Source organism: Diorhabda sublineata, chromosome 7, assembly GCF_026230105.1.
Source record: "Diorhabda sublineata isolate icDioSubl1.1 chromosome 7, icDioSubl1.1, whole genome shotgun sequence".
Lineage (NCBI taxonomy): Eukaryota > Metazoa > Arthropoda > Insecta > Coleoptera > Chrysomelidae > Diorhabda > Diorhabda sublineata.
The window spans coordinates 26,034,492-26,056,745 of NC_079480.1; the positions used below are offsets into that span (position 1 = coordinate 26,034,492).

A 22,254-nucleotide genomic window follows, 5' to 3' on the forward strand; every position below is an offset into this window, starting at 1 on the left:
GTAAAATAAATTGTATTTCTTGCTTTTTGCGCCGATTTCTAACATAGTCCTGGGATTGTGTTCGTCATCTCTCTTATAAAAGGTGATAATAACAGAAGAGTGCATGAATGTTGTTATAAAGAAGGGAGAAATTACGAGAAGCGACCGCATTTAGAAAAAAGAAAAAACTTTTCCATCAGGACAACGCACTTGTGCAGACGCCATGGCCGAATTGATTTATCATCCATCCACTCACCAGATCTGACCGACAACGACTTTTTCTTGTTTCCTAACCACAAAGCCCAAATTTTCATCAGATTAAGATGGTCGAAAATCGCATTAAGTATGCCTAGTTTGAAGAGAAGATGGTAATTATTAGTTGGAAGGGCTACAAGGCTGAAGCACCTCTAGGAAAAATGTAGTAAACTTAAAAGAAGACTATTTCGAGGAAGAAATGTTTCTTTGTTAGGTTAGGCAACCATATAAATTTCGATTCCAAGAGCAGTACTAATTAACAAAAAAATTTATAGCTCATGCGTCATTGAAGTTACCCATATCCCGCAAAGTTACTGCTTTTTCTACTTTGAGAATAATCTCATGATAAAATAATACATTTTCTTAATTGAATTTCTATATTCAATTCTCACATTCAAATTATAATTTTGAAATAAGTCTATTGCTGGTTTGTCACACTTTAAATTCGTATTCGGTTAAAGCTTCTTAAATTCAACAATAAAAACTCAAAATATAAAGTATCACTACTCATACATGACATTGACTGATGAGTTTGATGATATTGTAGATGCTATATGTTTCTTTTATGGCAACATATGTGACCATTGAGGTTAAATGTTCGAAATACAGTGAACAACATCTAATCGTGAGGAATTCGAAGCAATAAAAGCAACCTTACGTTTAGTGTCTAGAGAGTCAGATTGAAGATAGCAATAACAACAAGAGGAATTGAAATTTTTAGAGCAACATAAAAATATACGGTGATATTACCCCTACGACCAACAGTTTATGACAGTTTTGAAAAATTTATGAAATCGAACACACGTGAAGTAAATGTATATTTCTTGGATATTTATTACAGTCAGATAGAAAATTAAAAAATGCGATGCCGTTATTTTATTTACTAGATGGTGCTTGAGTACATGTTTACCGAGTGACTCAATGGAAATTTGCAACCTTGAAGACATTTGTTCGACTTCTGAAAAAATTACAAAACTGATATATTTTATTTATAGATTTTTCATATAAAGGTTGGAAAATTTTTATCTTTTCAACTTTTTTGTCAAAGCTTAATGAATTTTCTCGATACTAGATCACTTTTCGTAGAAAATAAGTTTACAAAAACACAAATAAAAATAGGAGATATCAAAATATGACTTTGTAATTTCAATTTCTCGGCAGGAGACTATCATTGGAAAGTGGTCTTCGGCCTATTGGACAAAGTAAAATTTAAAACTATTTGGAACTATTTTTTGTGAAAATTTTCAGTCTACGAAGATAAGGGATTAAAACACAAGACTGTCATCAGCAACAAGAAGTTAAAATAATGGTTACAAAAAGAGCAGTGGAAAAAATGAAGCATTAATTTTGAACAGAAGTTGCTTTCCTCAATCAATACTACAACTTTATGTTATCGATGTAATAAATATTTTGAATGCCACTCAATTAACAGCAGAATGCAGCAATTCGTTTATAAATGTGAGCGTTTCAACTAAATAATCAATTTTTCTACACTCATTCCGTTTCAAGAATTATTTTAATTGAATGTATGTTGATATTTCATTGTCTGTTGATGCATTTGAATATTTTAATTCATATTCATGATCTTTTAATCTATTTACCAAACACTGAGATGTTTGTCCTATATAAACAGCTATACAGATCCAGATGACAAAGAAATTCAGATGAAAGTGATTAGAGCTGAATATTTTATGATTATCCAAAGTTCTCCTTGATCAATAACTCCATAATAATAATGAAATTACTGAATTTAAAAACAATTCATTATACACAAGCTTGAGATGTACTGAACCATCAGCACTAAGAACAACCCATAGAATTGTTCATAAATGGGGTTCTCAAGAGAGCAACTTAAGGATCACGTATAAATAACTATCCTACCCGAAATTTATATTTCAAGGAAAGAAAAAAAAATAAACATTCCTACAACAGAAGTAGAGCATGTGGAATCTAGTAGTTTGAGCCGAGCGTCGCAGTACACTTGATGCAAAAAAATAAATACTCATCTGGAACTGATAGACTTACATTAAAAATGTTTTCGAGTCTGCCCCGATTGCACATTAAATCACCTCACCACTTGGGTTTTTGAGGAACAAATGCACGAATGATGTTATATTCTCCCTCCTAAATAATGTCTACTCTAGCCTAAACAGTCATCACTCCACTGCAACAATTTTTTGTGATTTTTCTAAGGCTTTATTAACAATTATTTACATAGATAGTCAGGCAAACCTGAAACCAATGGCATCAAATACACCAAAATTAAAAATGACATTGAACTGTCACGAGTCATTTTCCTAGAATCGTAACACCAAATAATCCTGTTGGATACTTGGACATTATTACCTGAAAGAAAATGCTAAAAATTTGAACGAGTTATGATGTTACTACTGATATAATTGTTGAAATATGCTATTGACCAAGAATGCTTGAAGAGAAAACAAAAAGGGTGAAAAGAGTCACGAAACTCACTCCAGAAGACCATTGGAGTGTTTAGTAGATATTGTACTGTACTACTTCACTAATGTTAAGGAGAGGACGAGACGATCGACGGAAAACGACGTCAAATACTAATAAAGTACATTGTATCGATGAAATACTGTAAGTTGAATATTACAAATTGTGGAAAATAAAGGATATACATTGAGTAGGTGTTCGAGTGATCCACAACGAATCTCGATCGAGGTGGCCCATACCAATCTATCCTAACCTATTACTTTGATCGAGTTTATTGACTATGTCATCATACTGTCTAAGCTGAGGAAAAGCTATTTCCCTGTCTTTTATTTCTAATAAACGTATGGTGAATTCATCATCATCATCATCTTTTTCAAAACTAATCCATTTCGTTGAATAAATTCTTATTGTGTTATAGGAACTAGCTGGAATTTCAGGATCAAATGTTTCGTTTGGAAAACTTTTATAATATGGATTTTATCATAATATTATATTTTCTAACCGATTTTGGTTAGTGTTCATTATTTCATGCGACGCTCCCAAGAAAACACTAAATTAATTTCCGACATATATCTTGTGATTAATTAGAGAGTAACAAATTAACGTTTAATTGTAAGTGTCTCTAGATTAACCAGCTCTTGTTCCTGACAGTCTCTAATCTGCCCTCTAGAGAAATTGTAAATCGTTGGTTAAATCGAAATGGCGATCGTTGAGTTCAAAAATCTCTAATCAAATAGATGGATTTTCTCATTTAAATTTTTTTATACCTATATTGTGAGATTTGAAGAATGGTTTGAAAAACCATGACAATATGAAAAATAAATAACTGTGAGAGAGACATATATTTCATCATAAGTATACGGTAGTTGTTGTAGCATATACATGGAAATAATGAAACCATGATAGAAAAAGAATGAGTTGAGCAAAATATGGCATAATATTTTGGATAAAAAGTTTTACACAAAGAAGTTATCTGCAAGACTAGTACTTCGAAATCTAGCTCGCAATGAAATTTGTAGTCTACAATCAGTAATTCTGCACTTGCTTTTATTTTGTTTATTATTACAATAAAAATTCCAGGACAAGAAATTTGATAAATTGGTATCTTTTTAACGTATGTATACTTTTTGACAAACTTTCCTTAGTGTTTGAAGTTTTCACTTTTGAGAAAGTTCAGTATGCGGTGGTATAACTACGAAAGCTCTGCATTTTCTTTTTTACGCATATTCAGGTATAGATCTCTAGAGTTCCGTGGTCTCTCAAACTTTGAAGGAATGTTGATAGAAATTTCGTCCTCTACGTAGCAGAATCTTGAACCTTGAACCTTGTTAATATCCGTAAATATGTTGTACTCTAAATCCAGTGGATATATTTTGGTTATAGGTTGCCAAGAGTATCATCGCCTCCTCAATTTCTCCTTTTCCATTGTTTTCATTATTGTCCTCCAGATGATTCCACATAAGGGTTATGGTCCTAAATAGGGTTTATCCACCTCTACTCCAGCAAGTTTGTCTGCTATCTTCTGTCTCTCCATTTCAGTGCATCCTGGACCCCATTGGAGAGCGTCTTCATTATTTTGCTTAGCTCATTTAACTTATCCATGCGTTTCCAAACCAGTTCTTATGATTTTGCAGTTAAGAACTTTATTAGTATTAGTTAGTTCTGAACCATTATACACCTATTTCAGTTCTGACTGCTATCTATGTACAAATAGTATTTCTATTTCTTTCTAATACAATGTTTAAATCCTATTTACTTCCATAATTCAGTTTTGAAGTGTAGTTTTTTTCCAGAACACTTTTTGAGGGAAGTTTCAACGTATCCCTCATAACTATGAATATTCTGAGTGAGGTTTGTCTCCCAGGATTCAGAATCACTTTTATTGAAGCTTTTAGATATGTTTTCATAGCCCCAAGGGTACCAAAATTAAATATTACGTGACTTTACTGGTTATCACCTCTTCAAACGAGTTTACTATCCTGATAAGTCCCATATATTTTCCATCTGTTTTTCACTCAGTAGCTCTTCCGTTTATCTTGATGGATTTAAGGTGATTAGATAGCTCTTGTTTGGGTTGACATCCAGTCCAGCCAAATGACACCACCTTATTGTATAGTCAAGTTTTATTCGAACTATGTCGCAAAGTGTATTCTCAAAACCTCCGTTTGCGTAAATGGTTAGTTTATTCATGAAAGGTTATGTCAGTTAGTCTTCATAAGAGTTAATCTACCTAAGAGAAGCTGATGCGTATCTCTTATCGACATTTTCTATTGAAACTGATAGAAATTATATTCTACTCTAGTTGGACTGTAGTTGTTGCATCTATTTGGAGATTATCCTCTATTTGTCATATAATTCACTTCTAAAACTTTTATTTGAATTTTTGTAACAAACACAACAGATTTACATCCTTGGTACTAAAAGTCATGTTATAATCCTCATCAAATAATCTATCATCACTACAATATGAATTTATCATATTACGAAGAAATTTGTGTTTTATTTTGAGAGATCAGTAACATCCTGTATGATCAAAACTACCATATAATATCCTTTCGAAAAATGAATCATCATTGTCGCAACAGAGTTATATCAAATCGCGTAAAGAGCAACTTTATTGGGATATCTCTCATCGCCATGGGAAATTTTCAAATGGAGTCCTCGTACAGAGCAATGCCCTGTTACTTTATCGAGATATTTATTTTGTACCATACTGCGGTCTAATGTAATTGAGCAAAAGAATTCTTACAATATTTATAGCAAAAGTATATAAGTAAAGATAGTTTTCTTTCACATGGAAACTACTTTCATCTCACTAAGTGGTTATGTTTAATGAACAGTATATCTTGATCGTATTGTATTTATGAAGCGGGACACATTTTTTGGAATAGGGAAAGAAATACAACTGAAAGTTTACCCTTAAAACACCACAGACTACCACAGGCGCTCGGTAATTTTTCTGAAATAAATTAAGAAAAAAAAGCTTATATGAACGCATATATTATACAGATATATCAAAAACGAAACAACTCTTGGAAACAACAAAAATGAAAAGTCTCAGGCGGATTTCGGGAAAAACACTGTTAGATCGAGAAAGAACCATAAAATGTGGCTTATATAACGTATCACAGCTTAAAAAATAACATATGACAGATGATAGACTGTTAAAAATAAAAAAGATAAATCTCCAATTGAAACATTGGAGTATAGGTCGGCCACGAAAGAGGAGAAGTGAAAATAAGGAGAGTTATCGAGAAGGAAGCACCTATTATGGAAGAAAGAAGAAGAGGAAGACATATTTTGGTCATTATTTATAGAAAATAATCATTATATTATAATTTTGTTTCAATTATTGTAATTGTTTACGTGGAAGCTTGTTAAAAATATTTTTAACTCAGTGATGTGGTAATTTCAATTTTAAAATGTATTTTGAAGTTCAATGTCATTCCAAACTCGCCTATTTTATCATGAAAATTGGGACATTTATACGATATGTACGATATTTGTGTTGAAAGTGATTTCATTTTATTTATGTTTTAGTTACAATAAAACATCACTTTCAACATTCATAACATGAATAACAATTTTCGTCAAAGTTTGACGTGAAACTATGAAATTGCATAATTAAAAAAATACACAGAACTGAATTATTTTAATGACAAAAAAAATAAGATAGAAGAAAATATAGTAAAAAATGAATGTGTTTCTCGTTTTTTTGGTAGGAGTGCTTCTTCTAACAGAGTTATCTCTTTCAAAAAGAATAGTCTTCATCTGGAATTTGTTTTATGGATAGCTTTAGATAACGGCCAAAAGATGCATACCATTATAAGATCTTGTGAGCAATGTATGAGTCAACAGATGCTATATCCAAGATCTTCAAGGATAAAGCTAGACGCCATCGACGGACTCTTAGGTTCTCTGTATTGTTATCCAGATGATTCAACGAATGGATTTGGGTTCTACATAGGGTTTATCCAACCCTACTTCAGTAAGTTTGTCTGCTATCTTCAGTCTCTCCGTTTCAGTGCATCCTGGAATTCATTCTTTTACTCAGCTCATTTAACTAACTCATCCGTTTATTTCCCAATCAGAACTAATGAGTTTGCAGCTGAGAAATTTGGTTGTATTAACAAAGCTTTTAAAATATTTGGATCTGAACCTTTTTACTCATACTTTGTCTGCTCTTTGTGTACTAATGGATGGTATTTCTAATACCCAAGCGCTTCTTCTAAAAGGATCATTTCTTAAGAAAGGATAGTTTTCGTCCAGTCCAAAGAATTTGTTTTATGTTCTCAATAGGATGCGTAATTGTTCTCCAAATAGGAAGCTTTCTCTACTTTTATTTTCCCTGTAAACTTGTAAACAATTTATGACTTAACAGCTGCCATATATAAGAAGTGAACGCTGCATTTTCCATCCAAACTGTCAACTCTTCCTTTTGTGATGTTATAACATTCTATATTTCCTACCTTACAAAGTTCTAGGGTCATTTGACACATCGGCCGCAAAAAGCAACTAATATCTTTTCCAAATAAGTATTCGTTTCAATATTTTACGCACCTGCATTCAAATTTTCCAAGTTAGCTGCTATTGCATATTATTTTTGCGCTCGTTTCTTGTTTCATCATTATTAAATCTTAAACAATTGAGAATAATGGCGAATCAATTAGCCTCAATTACCGATAAAAAGTTCTCTCTACCAAATCCGTCTGTAATCAAGATAGACCGTACATCCATATGGTTGGATTCAATAACTGATGCTAGAATCAATAATTTAAGACACGCTCCAAGCTCTATTATGTCTAAGATGCAATGATCAGATTTATATTGAAAATTTCAATATTTTTTATCTTATTTTTGCAACAGGAGCATTGAAAAAACGATTCGATACCTCTCCAGAATTTGATTGTGGATTCCATTTGTATTTTCATCAAGGCACATCATTTTGTAAGATACTAGTATTTCAAGGTACACAATGCCTATTTTCCCATTCAAATTTATCCTCACCATAAGAACAGTTGTTGGTTTCTGCTTATTATTTAGGTAGTATCCCAATACCTTTCTCTTTCGTTTTCGTTTTATTCGATATTAGATTCATTATCATGACTCGATAGAATGAACTCATCATCTTAGTAAAAAATTGTTAATCCTCTTCTTAGTATTCTATTCTAACAAAGCTTCCTCGAAATTACTATCAACTAAAAAGGAACCAGGAATACCTTCATCATTTATTCTAAATTACTAAACAACAATACAAAATAAGTTAATCAAAATTTAAAAATTATAATGTAAATATAGTTTTCTGGTATTTTTACCGATTGAGAATGTCAGACAACAATAAGAAGGCTGAATGATTTTAAATGACCCTTACACTAGATTGCCTGGAAGATACACAGAGCTGTAGGTGAAAGCCATCACTGAAACCTAGAAAAAATCGAACACCCACCAGTAAAATTTGCTTGTTTTCTTCGGTTAAGGGTTAAAATAATAAATGCGGGTGTTTGTAGTAAAATGAGGAAGATTCCTTCAAAAATCCTATTCTACAGTCTGTATTATCTCCTGTTAGGTATTACGGAAAAGTCAATTTTCATAGAGAGAGACACTAGTATGAATCGCACTTTACCAATATCTAATAGACCCCGTCTCAAATCTAATTTTATAACTACTGTTAGAGCTATATCAAACTTTTTGAGTGAGATTTTCCAAGTTCATACTCTGCTAGTTTGACTGGACTGTACTACACAACTTTATACCAAGTTTCCTGGTTAACTTAGACCGCTTGATAACGGTTCGGATTAAATTGAATTTCCAGCAATATATGACGTACAAAGTTATTAGAAATGAAATTACGTCGTAGTTTCAAATATCATACAAGTGAAAAAGGATGTTCATTTGATTCTAACATGTTGTTTTTATTGGAATCAAACTACAAAACATACAATTAAATTATCAACTTTTTCTTCATATTGCTAGAGAGTTCTATAATCATTTTGATATAATTATCTAGTATCTCGATATATCCTTGATTGTTTTCTGTCGAGAATTTGTTGAGTACAGGTGTTGGTTACTATCTTAGTTCAAATAAAAAACAGTATAGTATATTCCAATTAACATTTTGAGATCGATAAAACCAATTATCTGACTCCATGCAATTATGAAATTCTATTCTATTCGTAGTGGGATAAGTTATGACATGAAAACGTTTTGAAAACATTTTGATACTATTTTGAAGGACGTCATTAGTCAGTTAGTCACAATAATCACACATCATTATTGAAGTTAAACTCACAGTTTACTAGACTTATTCACTGCATCTTGTAATATTAACAAATATACAACTAAAAGCACAGTTCATCCTCACCATATTTTCCATTACAGAAAAAAGCACACAATCTGTTCTATATCCAGAAATAACCCAAGGATTCGGATCTGATGAGTCACTGTCAGTCATATCTCTTTCCTTAGTCTTCTCTCTTATTCTTTTCTCGACTTTTTCTTTAATATTTTTCAACGTATTCTATTTTCATTTCTCAAATTTGAGAGGTTCATCTTCAATATCAAAAGTGATCATTATTTTCTTCATTCTTTGAAATTGAAAGTTTCCTCGAGCAAAATTGATCTTCTAAGTGTTCTCAGTTTCCCTGGACTGGTTTGTATGAGTGGAAATCTCTTATCATGGGCTTGTAACTTTCTAAAGATACATTGGGGTTTACCAGAACAGAACTTATTTGTAGAAACAACCTCGTATCAACTCTTGGTAGATATACACTTTCACTTTAACATTGATGCATGAATTTGACAGTTCATTTTGTTCAATTTTGTCTTGTATATTGACTTTGAACGTTCTGTTTCGTCAATAATAAGATAGTTTGAAAACAAATTTTTAGAGATTTATTTATTTGGTCATCAGTTACAAAATATCTAGCATTAATTACATCCTGTGCTATCAGCATAATCCCGACCAATCATTATGACCACTATCGGTGGAGCATTCCGATCTCGTGTTTCCAATTTTGTAAACACTGCCATTTAGAACATTTCCCATTGGTCCATAATTGCAAGCTAAATAGAAATTATATATATTATCTTCTTCATTCATTGTTAATCCACAACCGACTTGCTTCGTTTCAGACCAAACTAGTTGTGTATAATGAGCAATAGATTCCGTTCTGCGAACAAATTCTTCAGTTAAAACACAAGGAATTGACACAGGGTGCTACAAAAAAGGTAGACTCATCTATAGGATAGATATAAAATACATTATCACCATGTAACTGCTGCCGTTTATGAGATTCAGACATAAAGAACAAATCCATTCGATGTATCAGGCTCCAAACATATTGATATGAAATTTTTCAGTTTTCTATCTATCCTAGAGAAGGGATGACCTTTTATTGAAGTACCCTGTATACAGCATAGATACATAAACGTTATAACATCTCTGATCATATTTACGTCCCCTCAAATTCTGTACTGCAATATCATTTTTTCTATGACAAGAAAAATTTATACCTTAGAAAGTAACGAATCTTCACTTGATCATAGAATAATTATGTTCAGAGTAGAAATCGATTCCAGTGAACCAGAACTCAATAGGAATCCAAGCAAAACGTATCTACAGTACCTACAACCTGACGCGCATCTAGACCAGAACGGCTAGACACCACCATACTTGATGTATTCGAATCAAGTTGCCCCATATAAAAAAACTAAGAGATAAACTGTAGCAATAGCCAAGCACGTGTGAAGCACTGAACAAATAGAATGCACTATGAATACCTTTGCTTTCTTGGACATAAAAAGCGCCTTTGACAATGCTTTACAAGAGAATTAAATACCAGAGGAATAGCTAAACGAGCTAGGCAAAAAAATTAAGTTACCTTGCAAGGGATTTCCGGACGTACTTAGGTGGAATGAGCAGAACCATTCATATAACCTAAAACCCTTTGTGTTGTCAGCTATAGAACAATAAAGAAAGCATTGGCAAATTAAGTGAATATGAGTGAAACCGATTATTGAGATAATCTACAGTGATTGAGATTCTGGGAAATTATAATAAGAGAAGATCTGCTGAATGTGTCAACTTCAGTAAGAACAATTTACTATTTCTAACAGGATTCCTATTGGAACATTGTCGCCTCAATGAAAACCTGAAGACGCTATCCAGCAAAGAATTCAACGTGCAGATACAGCTGCGTATAGGACGAAACCTCAACCTCTATTCACATTCTTTAGAAGTGTGAGATACTTAAGAGCATATAAAATTGAATGAAGATCTGAAATTTCAGAGAGGAGTGGATAAATCAACTGTAAACACTGGAATCTCGAATATCATAACTAGGAATATGACAAAACAGATCCTTTGACTCGTGATGTATATAGTACTCCAATATACACACATACATACATGATAAAAAATCTTTGTTCAGAATTGTTTTCAGAACTAATGTCAAAATTGGTGTCGAAATTGTTGTCAATTGATATCAAAATAAATGTCAATATTAATGTCGACATCAGTGCCAACATTAATATCAAAATTGATGTCAAAATTAATGTCTGAATTTTTTTCATGAATCAATTAGATTATCGAGTCTAAAAGGTCTAAAAAAAGAAAATAAATTGGATAGATGCACATGTTATTTCCATAAAATGAAACGAGAGTCTGTGGAAATACAAACGAAAAGTATGGAAGTCTTCATTTCCACTCTATACATTCTTTTCACTGAATAGAAGATTTAAACATGTTAATAGTTCTTACCTATCGCTCAATCCAAAATTTTCTATATCTTCCCTTTTGACATCAGTAACCTCATCGTACCAGCGACGAACTAGGTTAACAATGATTTGTGTTCTATTAGAACTATCGGCATTAGTGCTGTGTAATCCTATATTTTGACCAACGCTGCTATACTTCTCTGTAACAGTTTATGTAGATCATATTCTAATCACGAAAAGGTATCTGGTGATGATGGTACTGTTTTTTGTTCAGAATAGTTAGCTTCAAAATATACACAGAGTTGTGATAAACTCAGTCCATATATCAGGAAAAGATTGGATTACAGATTTAGAAAAAAAAAATTTAACAAAATTGGCACCAAGGAATACGTGATAAAAATATTTTAAAATTCACCCAATTATGTGGCACTTTATATACGATAATCGCCTGTGAGTCCGGTTTCTTCAGCCGATTTTTAAAAACTGATTGTGTCTATTGACATCCATTGAGATAGAATCACATCAATTCTCATATATTCAGGTTAATTGGCTTCTATTTTTGTCAGATATTGTCGATTAACATCTATCAAAGTCGATTGAGGTCGATGGTCACTTTATGTTAATTTATGTCTTATGATGTCTATTAACACCAATTCTTATATAATTATTTGAATTAATGATAAACTTCGAAGTCATGAAGAAGCATGTGCTTTATTCAATGAAACACAGTTTGAAAGACCCACAATTCCAAGAAGTACAGTGAGCAGAATTGCAGCTTAATTCAATATAACGGGAATACCACTAGAAGACAAACCTCGCGCAATTACAACAGAAATTGCTTTAAAACCCAATTTTTTGTAGTAAAGAAGAGCTGCAATCAAAAAAATTTCAACTTGTTCACGAACTCTTAGAGAGGATTCAAACAAATGTTTGGAATTTGTGAGGTTTCGATAAAGAAGCATGTGCTTTATTCAACGAAACACATTTTGAAAGACCTACAATTCCAAGAAGTACAGTTAGAAAAATCACAGCTTAATTTAATATAACGTGAATCAAGAGAGATACTTCAAATTCTGTAAGACTATTAGAAGACAAACCTCATACAACTACAACTGAAATTGCCTTGAAACTAAATATTGCCAAGTCTTTTGTGATAAAGAAATAAAAGGAAGAGAAACTTTAATCATAAAAGTTCAATTTGTTCACGAACACTTAGAGATAATAAATAACTTTGAAATTTGTTTCGTTTCGATGATGCATTAAAAGAAACATCCAGAAACTTCAATCCCAATAATTGGTTTCAACAAGATAGCGCTATACCATAGAAGACGTGGATCTCACCTCTTGATTCTTTTTGTCTGGACATTCAGAAAGTCAGGTCTACGATAACTGACCAGAAAATTTAGAAGCCTTAGTGGAACGAATTAGAAATTAAATCCCTTGTATTATCTTGACCTGAGAGTTAACTGGACATAGTTTGAACAATTTCTATTTGACGTGTCCTCAATTTTTTTTTTAAATACATCCACGAATTTTGTACATTATATTTTCATAACCCAATATATTAATATGCGTTCACATTCTGGTTTAAACATTGTCAAACCACAGCTTCAAATGTCATACATATTATTAGGAGGTCAAAGTAAGAATTTATAATCAAGGTTTTTCTACTATGTTGTTCATTCGTAAATTAACCCATTTTAAAATTTCTTTGTATCGTTTTTGGCATTTCAATAGTTCACATTACATATATGGCCTACCTATACATTTAAACAACAAAATTTTACCATATTTTCAAAATAGTAAACTAGCTTTAAATACCTCAAATACAGAGTACTTGTTATTCAGACGTATAGCTAGGAAAAGTAATTACAATCGCAGCTACACATTAACGGAGAAACTGCCCTGTTAAGCATTACCCTAAAGTAACTAGGGTACATTGCAAGGAGACACAAATGCTAACGCCCACAAGTACAAAAAGCTACAGTATACTCACCACACAAAACAAACTTTCATTATAGAAACAAATCATTAGACCCATTCTAATACACGCAGCCCCAGTCTACTACACAGGTACTAAACAAAATTTCCGCACCCTGTAGGTGGTACAAAACAAGTGCTCCGTATAGCTATTAAATGTTCATGCTACCCAAAGCTTTCTAGAACCTCGTGGTAACATAAAATACCCTATAAAACCACTGTCAAAGACTTCGTAACTAAAATTTCATAAAACTTTGACAACTATTGCTTGCCAAAGATCTTTGAGAAAAACTTAAAGCCGTATATTCGCGCAGGAAATATCCACGACAGTGGGTGTAGACTTCTAGATGGTTCACTAATCACATATTTTGGTTGTAAAACTTCTTTAATCGATTTTTGAAACCCTGTTTTTCACCTATATTTCAGGGATATTTCAGCCGAAAGATTCTGGGAGTCGCAACATTAAACTTGTGGATAATGCCCCGTTACAAGGAACCATAAATTGCATCCATACATACACATGAGATCTGTGGATCGCCAGAACATCGGCCAACGTATTTATTTCTTAATCTATTAGATGAGATGTAACTAGGGAATTAGAACAGAAAATAAAGATATTTTGAATGATAATACAGTTCACGTTCGGTCTTTAATGACAATAACTTGTGTAACAAAACACGCAACAGATATTGTAATTGTGGATGTTAGTGTAGAGGTAGTAAGCATGTTGTTATCATTATCATATTCCACATACTATATCATGAAATTCAATTTTCGGAGTCATAATTGTCATTATTTTCCCTTCGTTGAGATAAATGCCAGATTCTATTTTCATTTGCCTGCCTGGTACATTTACCACACATTTCACGTCAGTTGTGCTTTACTAATTCGTCAATAAACTCATTCCTATTTTGCGTGTACATTCGCATCTGGTTTATGGAGTTGTTTTTAATTTTTAGTTGACAAACGACACCGCAACTAAATAATGATGTTTTTCATCTATTTTTAGAAACCATTTGATTGTCGTGATGGATATTTTGATTGACAATTTCGAAACAAACATTACGTTGACAAAAATATACCATATTAGAGAATTGGTTATCACGTAATCTTTTCTTTAATTCAACACCACATAAAGATCTTTTTTGTTACAATAAGTTGTAATTGTAATCAATTACTGACAGTTTTTATGTTATAATAAAATCAAAAAACACGCTTGTTTGATTTGAATCTTCTAACACGACGTACCTCTACGTTTTATTCACTTGGTTTCCTCAGGAGTACATTAGGTTGGTTATTCTTGGCTTCATTTCTAGCCAAAGACGACGGTCTCTTTCTATGATGAAATTGGGCATATACCACGGGGCATTTATAATACTTCTAATGGCTTTATTCTCAAACTTTTCAATGTTATAGTTACTTGCAGCGTCTCGAGTTGCATCCCATAGGTCAATACAAATTATTGAATCGTATTATAGATGACCATTTTATTTTCATTGTTCAATCGTGAGCTTCTGCCAATTAGTCAGTGCTTTTCTATATATCCTACATCCAGTTGTTCCCTCTTTGTAAATATATACTTCTGCCATCTCATATTCAAGTACGTACCCAGATATTTTGTCTCATTTTGTTGTTTCAACTCAATGTTGTTCGGTGTCACTATTGGGAATATGTATACAGTGCTTTTCAGATAAAAGTATCCACCTTTAATAACTTTTGTAATACTGGTATTTAGAAAAAATCCAAAAACACGTCAATTTATGTTGGAAGGGGCAAGCATTATGGCTTATTTAAACTTACTGGAAAAGCCACCCCCTCACCCCTAGCAGCATCCCCTTTATTTTTTTAAATTACTTTTCATATTTTTTATGTAAAATTTGTATACTCCTCTTTGAGCTGATTTCAAAAATGTATAATACTTGTAGGATAAAGTGGTTAGTTTATGAGATAAACAATTTTTCTTTTAAGAGCACAAATTTTACTTATTATTTACTTTCACCTTGTTTGCCTGTACTAAAATGGGTTGTACAACAGTTCAAACTCTTTAATCTTTTTAACTGTGCTATTTATTATGAAGTTACAATAAGTTTTCAAAATGAGTATCATTCACTTCCATACAATGGTATAATTTATTTTGAAATGCCTCTCTGACATTGCTTAATACGGCTGGATTTAATTGTCGACATTCATTTTCTATCCTCTCTCGTAAATCATCCAGAGATTCTGGTTAGGTAGCATAAACTTTTGTTTTTAAATACCCCCATAAAAAGAAGTCTAGGGGTGTTAAATCCGGTGACCTAGGTGGCCACTCCATCATCTGCCCGCTTCTACCTATCCAACGAGCGGGGAATGTTTCGTTTAAAAATTGTCGGACAGGCATAGCATAGTGTGGGGGAGCTCCGTCTTGTTGAAATACCAGTAAATCTTCGGAAAGGTTATCATCATTTTCTATTATTGTTGTAATACGTGGGTCAACCCCTTCCCTGAGTAACCCAAGATATGATTCACCATTTAAATTTCCGTTGATGAAGAAAGGTCCGACAATGTGGTCACCTAGGATACCACACCAAACGTTTAACTTTTGGGGATGTTGTGTATGGAATTCACGCATAATATGTGGATCACTTTCAGCCCAATATCTACAATTATGCCTACTTACTAAGCCATTTAATGACCATGAGCATTCATCAGAAAAGCAAATATTGTTTAACAACTGTGGATTGTTATTGATAATTTGCGTCATTGATTCGCAAAACTCTAGACGACGATCAAAATCATCTTCATTCAACTCGTGCACCAACTTAACTTTGTATGGGTGGTACTTGAATTTATGTAGAACTCGGAAAACTGTAGAAGATGAAACACCGATCGCTCTACTTATTGTTGACAACGATTGGGGTTGTTGAGCCTCTAAGCTGACTTGCTCTAAAATTGCCACTTGGATTGCTTCGTTATTTACGAGTCCCTCTCGTTAATGCACTTTATTGCAAACAGACCCTGTTGTGGTAAATTTCTCCATCAGTTGAATTACATACTTATGAGTTGCATGTCTTCCGTCATGTAATTCGTTAAATATCCTAGCAGCAGCTCTTGCACAATTATTATTTTGGTAGTATAAACCTACAATTTCAATTCTTTCTTGCAAAGAGTAAACCATTTCAGAGAAACAAAATAAATAATGTATCAAATTACACTATCAATAGTGACTACAAATTCTAGTTGACAATGTCAAACTTTAATAAAAAGTAGAGTTTTTTGTTGTTTGGATTTTTTAAGTAGAATAAATAGCACAGTTAAAAAGATTAAAGAGTTTGAACTGTTGTACAACCCATTTTAGTACAGGCAAATAAGGTGAAAGTAAATAATAAGTAAAATTTGTGCTCTTAAAAGAAAAATTATTTATCTCATAAACTAACCACTTTAACCTACAAGTATTATACATTTTTGAAATCAGCTCAAAGAGGAGTATCCAAATTTTACATAAAAAATATGAAAAGTAATTTAAAAAAATAAAGGGGATGCTGCTAGGGGTGAGGGGGTGGCTTTTCCAGTAAGTTTAAATAAGCCATAATGCTTGCCCCTTCCAACATAAATTGACGTGTTTTTGGATTTTTTCTAAATACCAGTATTACAAAAGTTATTAAAGGGGAATACTTTTATCTGAAAAGCACTGTATAGAATAGTATAAATGGTATAGAAGCGACTTACCTGTTTTTCTACATGTATCGTGCTCGTATTTACATCTGTTTGTTGAACATTGTGCCAAATATTCAAGATCATCATCGTATGTCTGAAAATTCAAAGGAACTTACAACAACGTAAGTATCTTTTAGTCACTTCTTTATATGAAATGTGAAAACTAATTAAACGTTTCGTTCGATAGCATACGAGAAATAGTGTATTATCATATTTTGCTTTACACTTAGGGACAGTTCAATCAAAACTTCTGCAAAACATAAAAAGACTGTTTTGTATTGAATGTTGCGGAAGACATACAACTACAAGAACTGATGAATACATCGGAAAAATACGAGAACTTATCTGTTTAGAACGTCGCTTCAAGATCAGAATAATTAGGAAATTTGATAAGTTGAATTTGAGTCATGAAAATCTGACTAGTCAATCGAGGATGACAAAGATTTCTTAATAAAAATATTACAATGATTACTCAGCCTCCTCATTTAACTTTTATTTGGACAATTGTAACCGATCAGCTGACATTTCCACATATCGTATACTTTTTCTCATTTCGAAACCTCAATATAAAAGTGTTTCCATGATTTGATAACGCTATTGAAACACTTGAATATCCATTGGCGAGGGTGATAAATTGCAGAATGTGAGTTATAAATTGTAAACTTGGACGAGAGTAGATCATACCGCGTCCTTTCGTTTCAGCATTTTTTTTTATATCAAATAATGGAGGATTTATCGTATATCAAACTATTCGCAGTCAAAAAAAAATATCCATTTTTTAATATTACGGATTTGGAAATCTCTTGATTAATATTCCGTTTAAATTATTTTATGAATCGTAAATTTTACTGGCATAGTAAAGGTCAAGATTTTTAGAGAACAGTTGCTTGTATTCTGAAAGCGAGCAGCTCGAATAATCTTTTGGTATCTTCAGTTACTACAGGTAGTGAACTATTGTAGTAAATAGACATTAATATAATTATATAACAATAGTGAGAGATAAGCCGTGAAAAAACTATGGTTTACCAACAGTTATTCATTTACTATCGAATCAATTTCCACAAAAAGCACGTATGAGCCTGTCTCAACTGTCGAAATAACCAATTTAACAGTAATGTAACAAAATTAAGTACCTATACTGCAAGTTTTCTGTATAGATGTGATTTCAAGTAATACATTTATAACCATATGTTGTAATATAGCAGAATTAATTACGTTTAATCCTGTATTTCCGAGCACAAATTTTTTTTATTTACCACATTCATTTACAATTTGTTTCTTGAACAATAAGTAGATGCAAAAAATGACTTGTGGGGTAGAGCCCTGGAGCTTTCCCCTCAAATTGTATAGTTTATGCAACTATCTACTGGTATTACAAAATATGTATATAGTTTAAAAAATAGGTGTATCAAAATTAATGAAGTTAAAAGATAAAAATTAACATAGAGGGTATTACGTAATTAACTTTCCTAGTCAAATTAAAAATGCCAAAATATGATAGTAAACGTAGAGAGATGAACCTTTTGAGCTACTTCGGACAATAGGTTCTACCACTAGGTTTTTGGCCAATTGATCAATTTCTTCTTTAACCCTGAACCCGACAGTTGGATTCCATATGTCCAAATAGGTTTAAGTATTGTTTGTATACCAATAACTTATTCCCTATGGATAGTTGTGATTATCCAACATAGATGTCTGAATTTAATCCCCAGCTGTTTTCTTTTAGTGTAGAGGTGTTTCCTCCAAGAAAGTTTCCTATACAAATGAATTCCATTTTGTGTTCGTTTACCATATTCTTAATTTTTTATGCAGTTTTAGGATCTTGGTGTGAAGCTAGTGAATCACTATAATGAGCATATGTTGCACTTAATGTGTTCTCCAATGTGGGTAAATCCACTGTATATGGAAGATAAAGTAGTGGATCCAATACGCTTGGGGGACACCTGCGTTGATTACATGAATGGTTGAATATTTGTTTTGATACTCAACCATGAAATACCGATCCTTGAGGTAGGATTTGATAATAAAATAGTAATTTAGCTGAAGGATTTTGCTGATTTTATAAAGTAGTCCCAACTGCCAGACTGAATCGAAGGCGCGAGATGGCAATCACTTGGACGATTTTATTGTTGAGAAATAATTTTCCATTCACGTTTCTAATGAACATTTGCTGGAAAACAATTTAAAAAATTCATGACCCAATCTTTTATTTGAGAGATTATTTCAACAAAAATATCTTGAAACAGTCAAAATCTACATCCGACTCCTTCACAAAAATATCATTATGAACTAGTTTAATGGTTTGAATTAATATTCTACTAATATACTACTCATAGTTTTTCTTCAAGAGGTTCTTTCGTCACCAATGGAAAGTGAAATTTATTAGTTTATGATAAAAATAATTTTTTTATAATAATTTTTATCATTACCCATGTTATTGTGGAACTTATTTTAGTTTATCGGGCAATTTTTTGACAGAACATTTCTAAAAGCTTCCGAATTTTACCAGAACTTCATGTAAAAGTTGGGTTTTGGCTATAGACTATAGCTTTTTGAGGTATATAAATATATTATTTATGAATTTGAGAAGTTTCGCAACGGTGTATCAAATTGTAGTCTGGTCTAGAATTTACGCGATAAAGTACGAATCAAATTCCACATTATTATGAGTAATGATTAAAAATATCATAGAAAAGTATTTCCATAATAATCCAATGAGTTTTTGTGGCGCAAGGACTTCAAATAAATGAAGACTCAATGAGAGAATAACTTTCAATTATCGAGAAGAATGAAGCTGCAATAAAGTTTTTACCAGTTCCATCATATCTGCTGCTTCCGGCTGATTACCTCTTTTTTCTCGGCCTGTTGCAATTTCATTTCTATAATAATTATGAAGGTGTAAAATAGTATGTTTTTCTTCTTTTGTTAGTCCATCCTTCGTACACATTTTTTTACAATTGTCTCTTCTCCCACATTTCTGAAAGGAAAAAAATTATTCGTCTTTTTCAATTCAACCAAAAAACAAATCGTACAACTTTGCATTTGGTTCTAATAACATAAATTGCTTGAGAAATCTATGAAAGATTTCATATCATTGTTAGGAATAGCAAAAACATTATGCAACGTCTGACTAGTCACTAAATCAACGGATCACAGTATACGATCATACATGAACCATAATGTATTATACCAATTCTCAAAATTTCACTGTTTATTTAACTTCGGTGTCTGAAGACACCAAAACACGCAGTGGACAGTTTGAATTGAATTTACCAGTTCAATCAAGAAGTGATAGGTTTTCTAAAACTAAGATGATATCTATAGCATAGACACTCTCCTGTATGGGCCGAATATGCTCAGAAATCTAGATATTATTATAGATTTCTCGTTTCAAATGTGATTGCTCGAAATCCACACCCTTTCACAAGCTCTACAGCTTCGAAATACCCACGTCAAATCCTGGTGATTCCGCTTATTCATTTATTTTTCTGTTCATTTGAAAATTGATGAGTGTTCAATTTTAAGAACCAAAAGGGGAGTAAAACGTTTTGTGAAAAGCTTGGTAATATAAACCACTTATATAAACTCGTTAGGCAGATAAGTTGAAAGCAATGAAATATTTGGTGATAAAGGCTTGATAGAATTTGTTCCAATTCCAAAAAGATCCTAAGGCAACAAGGCACCGTAAAACTTAAGAACCCGTCACTAAGGAATATATTGGATAGAGCATAAAGACATACAAACTGAAATAAACGGAGAATAAAAAAGTGAGTTGATGATTGGACACATTAGTTCACAGCTCCCTCAAACATGCATATATTGAAAATAATCTTACCCATGGTGCTCCGGAACAAGCAGTATTAACCTCATCTCCACATGATAATTGGCAGTAATCAACAGTTGCCAAAATTACATGAAAAAATAGACACGAAGCTGTAACAAGTTGTATTAGTAACATTGCATATCAAAATTTACCACATTTATTTGAACTACATTTATGTTAGTTTAATAAAAGGTATATATACTTTATTGGTAAAATATGATAAAACATGTATACTGATAAGGATAATATACTATGAGGATAAAACATTCATCAACTAAATTTTCGTAAATACAACAATTTGAGGGAATTATCGCGAATTGAATTTGATGCTACAATTTTCAATAATTCAGTGAATGTTCGCTAAACCAAGCCAGATTACCGTGCAATGTATGGCTTTTTAATTGGCAGTCATAACATATACTTTTTCTTCGTGCCTTTTCATCTTCGTTAGCTCTTTCAACCCTTCCTATTTTATCCTTTCCTATCAGCATCTTCTTTCACATTTTCAATTCATGTTTTTCTTCTTGTAAGAACATGTCGCGACGAATAACTGAGGGTATGTCTTCTAAATGAAATGGCGATTTCTTTCTTAAAAAGTTTAAATATCTTTTTCTTTCGACTATCTCAATAAAAGAATCCTAGAATCCCATACCACGCATTTACAGACCAACGACCCTGTTGTTGGATCTTCTACATCCACCGAGGATTCGTTTTGGAACAGTAGCGCATATTATGGCGATTCACCCTACAATTACTATGAAACGTAGCCTTATCTAGTCAACAAAATAATCCAGTCTTATATTAGAATATCGATCATTCAGACGACCCTTCTCAGCTGCCCGCCCGGTACAAAATTCTAATACTTTTGATTAAATGATTTTTGTTTCAATATCCTCCATAAGTCTTCTTTATGCAATGTATCGAAGACTTTTGCTAGATCAATGAATTACAGATATACATTTTTTTCTCGTACTTATTCCTTAAATGTTTGAATCATTATAAATATTGGAACGAAATGCAAATTTAGTATCGTTAGGAATTTTTTCTCGTTTTTCTCTTTTTTACATTATTCTGCCAAATATTTTTGGCAATGACTCTGTAGTTTTTCTGGACTGTCTCCATTTTAAATATCAATTTTATTACCAGTCTTAGTGGGCGATCCCGGTTTTTAATACATTTATTAGATATTGTAAGTATTTCATCACCTTTACCGGTACCATCTTTTCATATTCTTGTACCTTGTTCTTCTTAATTTTTCAGATTCACGCTATTTTGTTTGTCCTCTTCTTCTTTTTTCTCTACACTCCGTTTTTCCAAATGCAAACAATACTTATTTGATTGAGATAAGA

General features: G+C 32.3%; 1 protein-coding gene across 1 annotated transcript; it reads right to left on the reverse strand.

The window, feature by feature from the left end:
• Positions 1–8,582: 8,582 nt before the first annotated feature.
• LOC130446743 (venom allergen 5.02-like) lies at positions 8,583–21,088 on the reverse strand. The gene is made up of 5 exons (XM_056783156.1): positions 20,918–21,088; positions 19,895–20,059; positions 17,095–17,176; positions 11,450–11,606; positions 8,583–9,860 (listed from the first exon to the last, which is right to left on the reverse strand). Exons 1-5 carry the CDS (start codon positions 21,038–21,040, stop codon positions 9,638–9,640), a joined length of 750 nt encoding a protein of 249 aa, XP_056639134.1. The 5' UTR covers positions 21,041–21,088; the 3' UTR covers positions 8,583–9,637.
• Between the last annotated feature and the right edge of the window lie 1,166 nt (positions 21,089–22,254).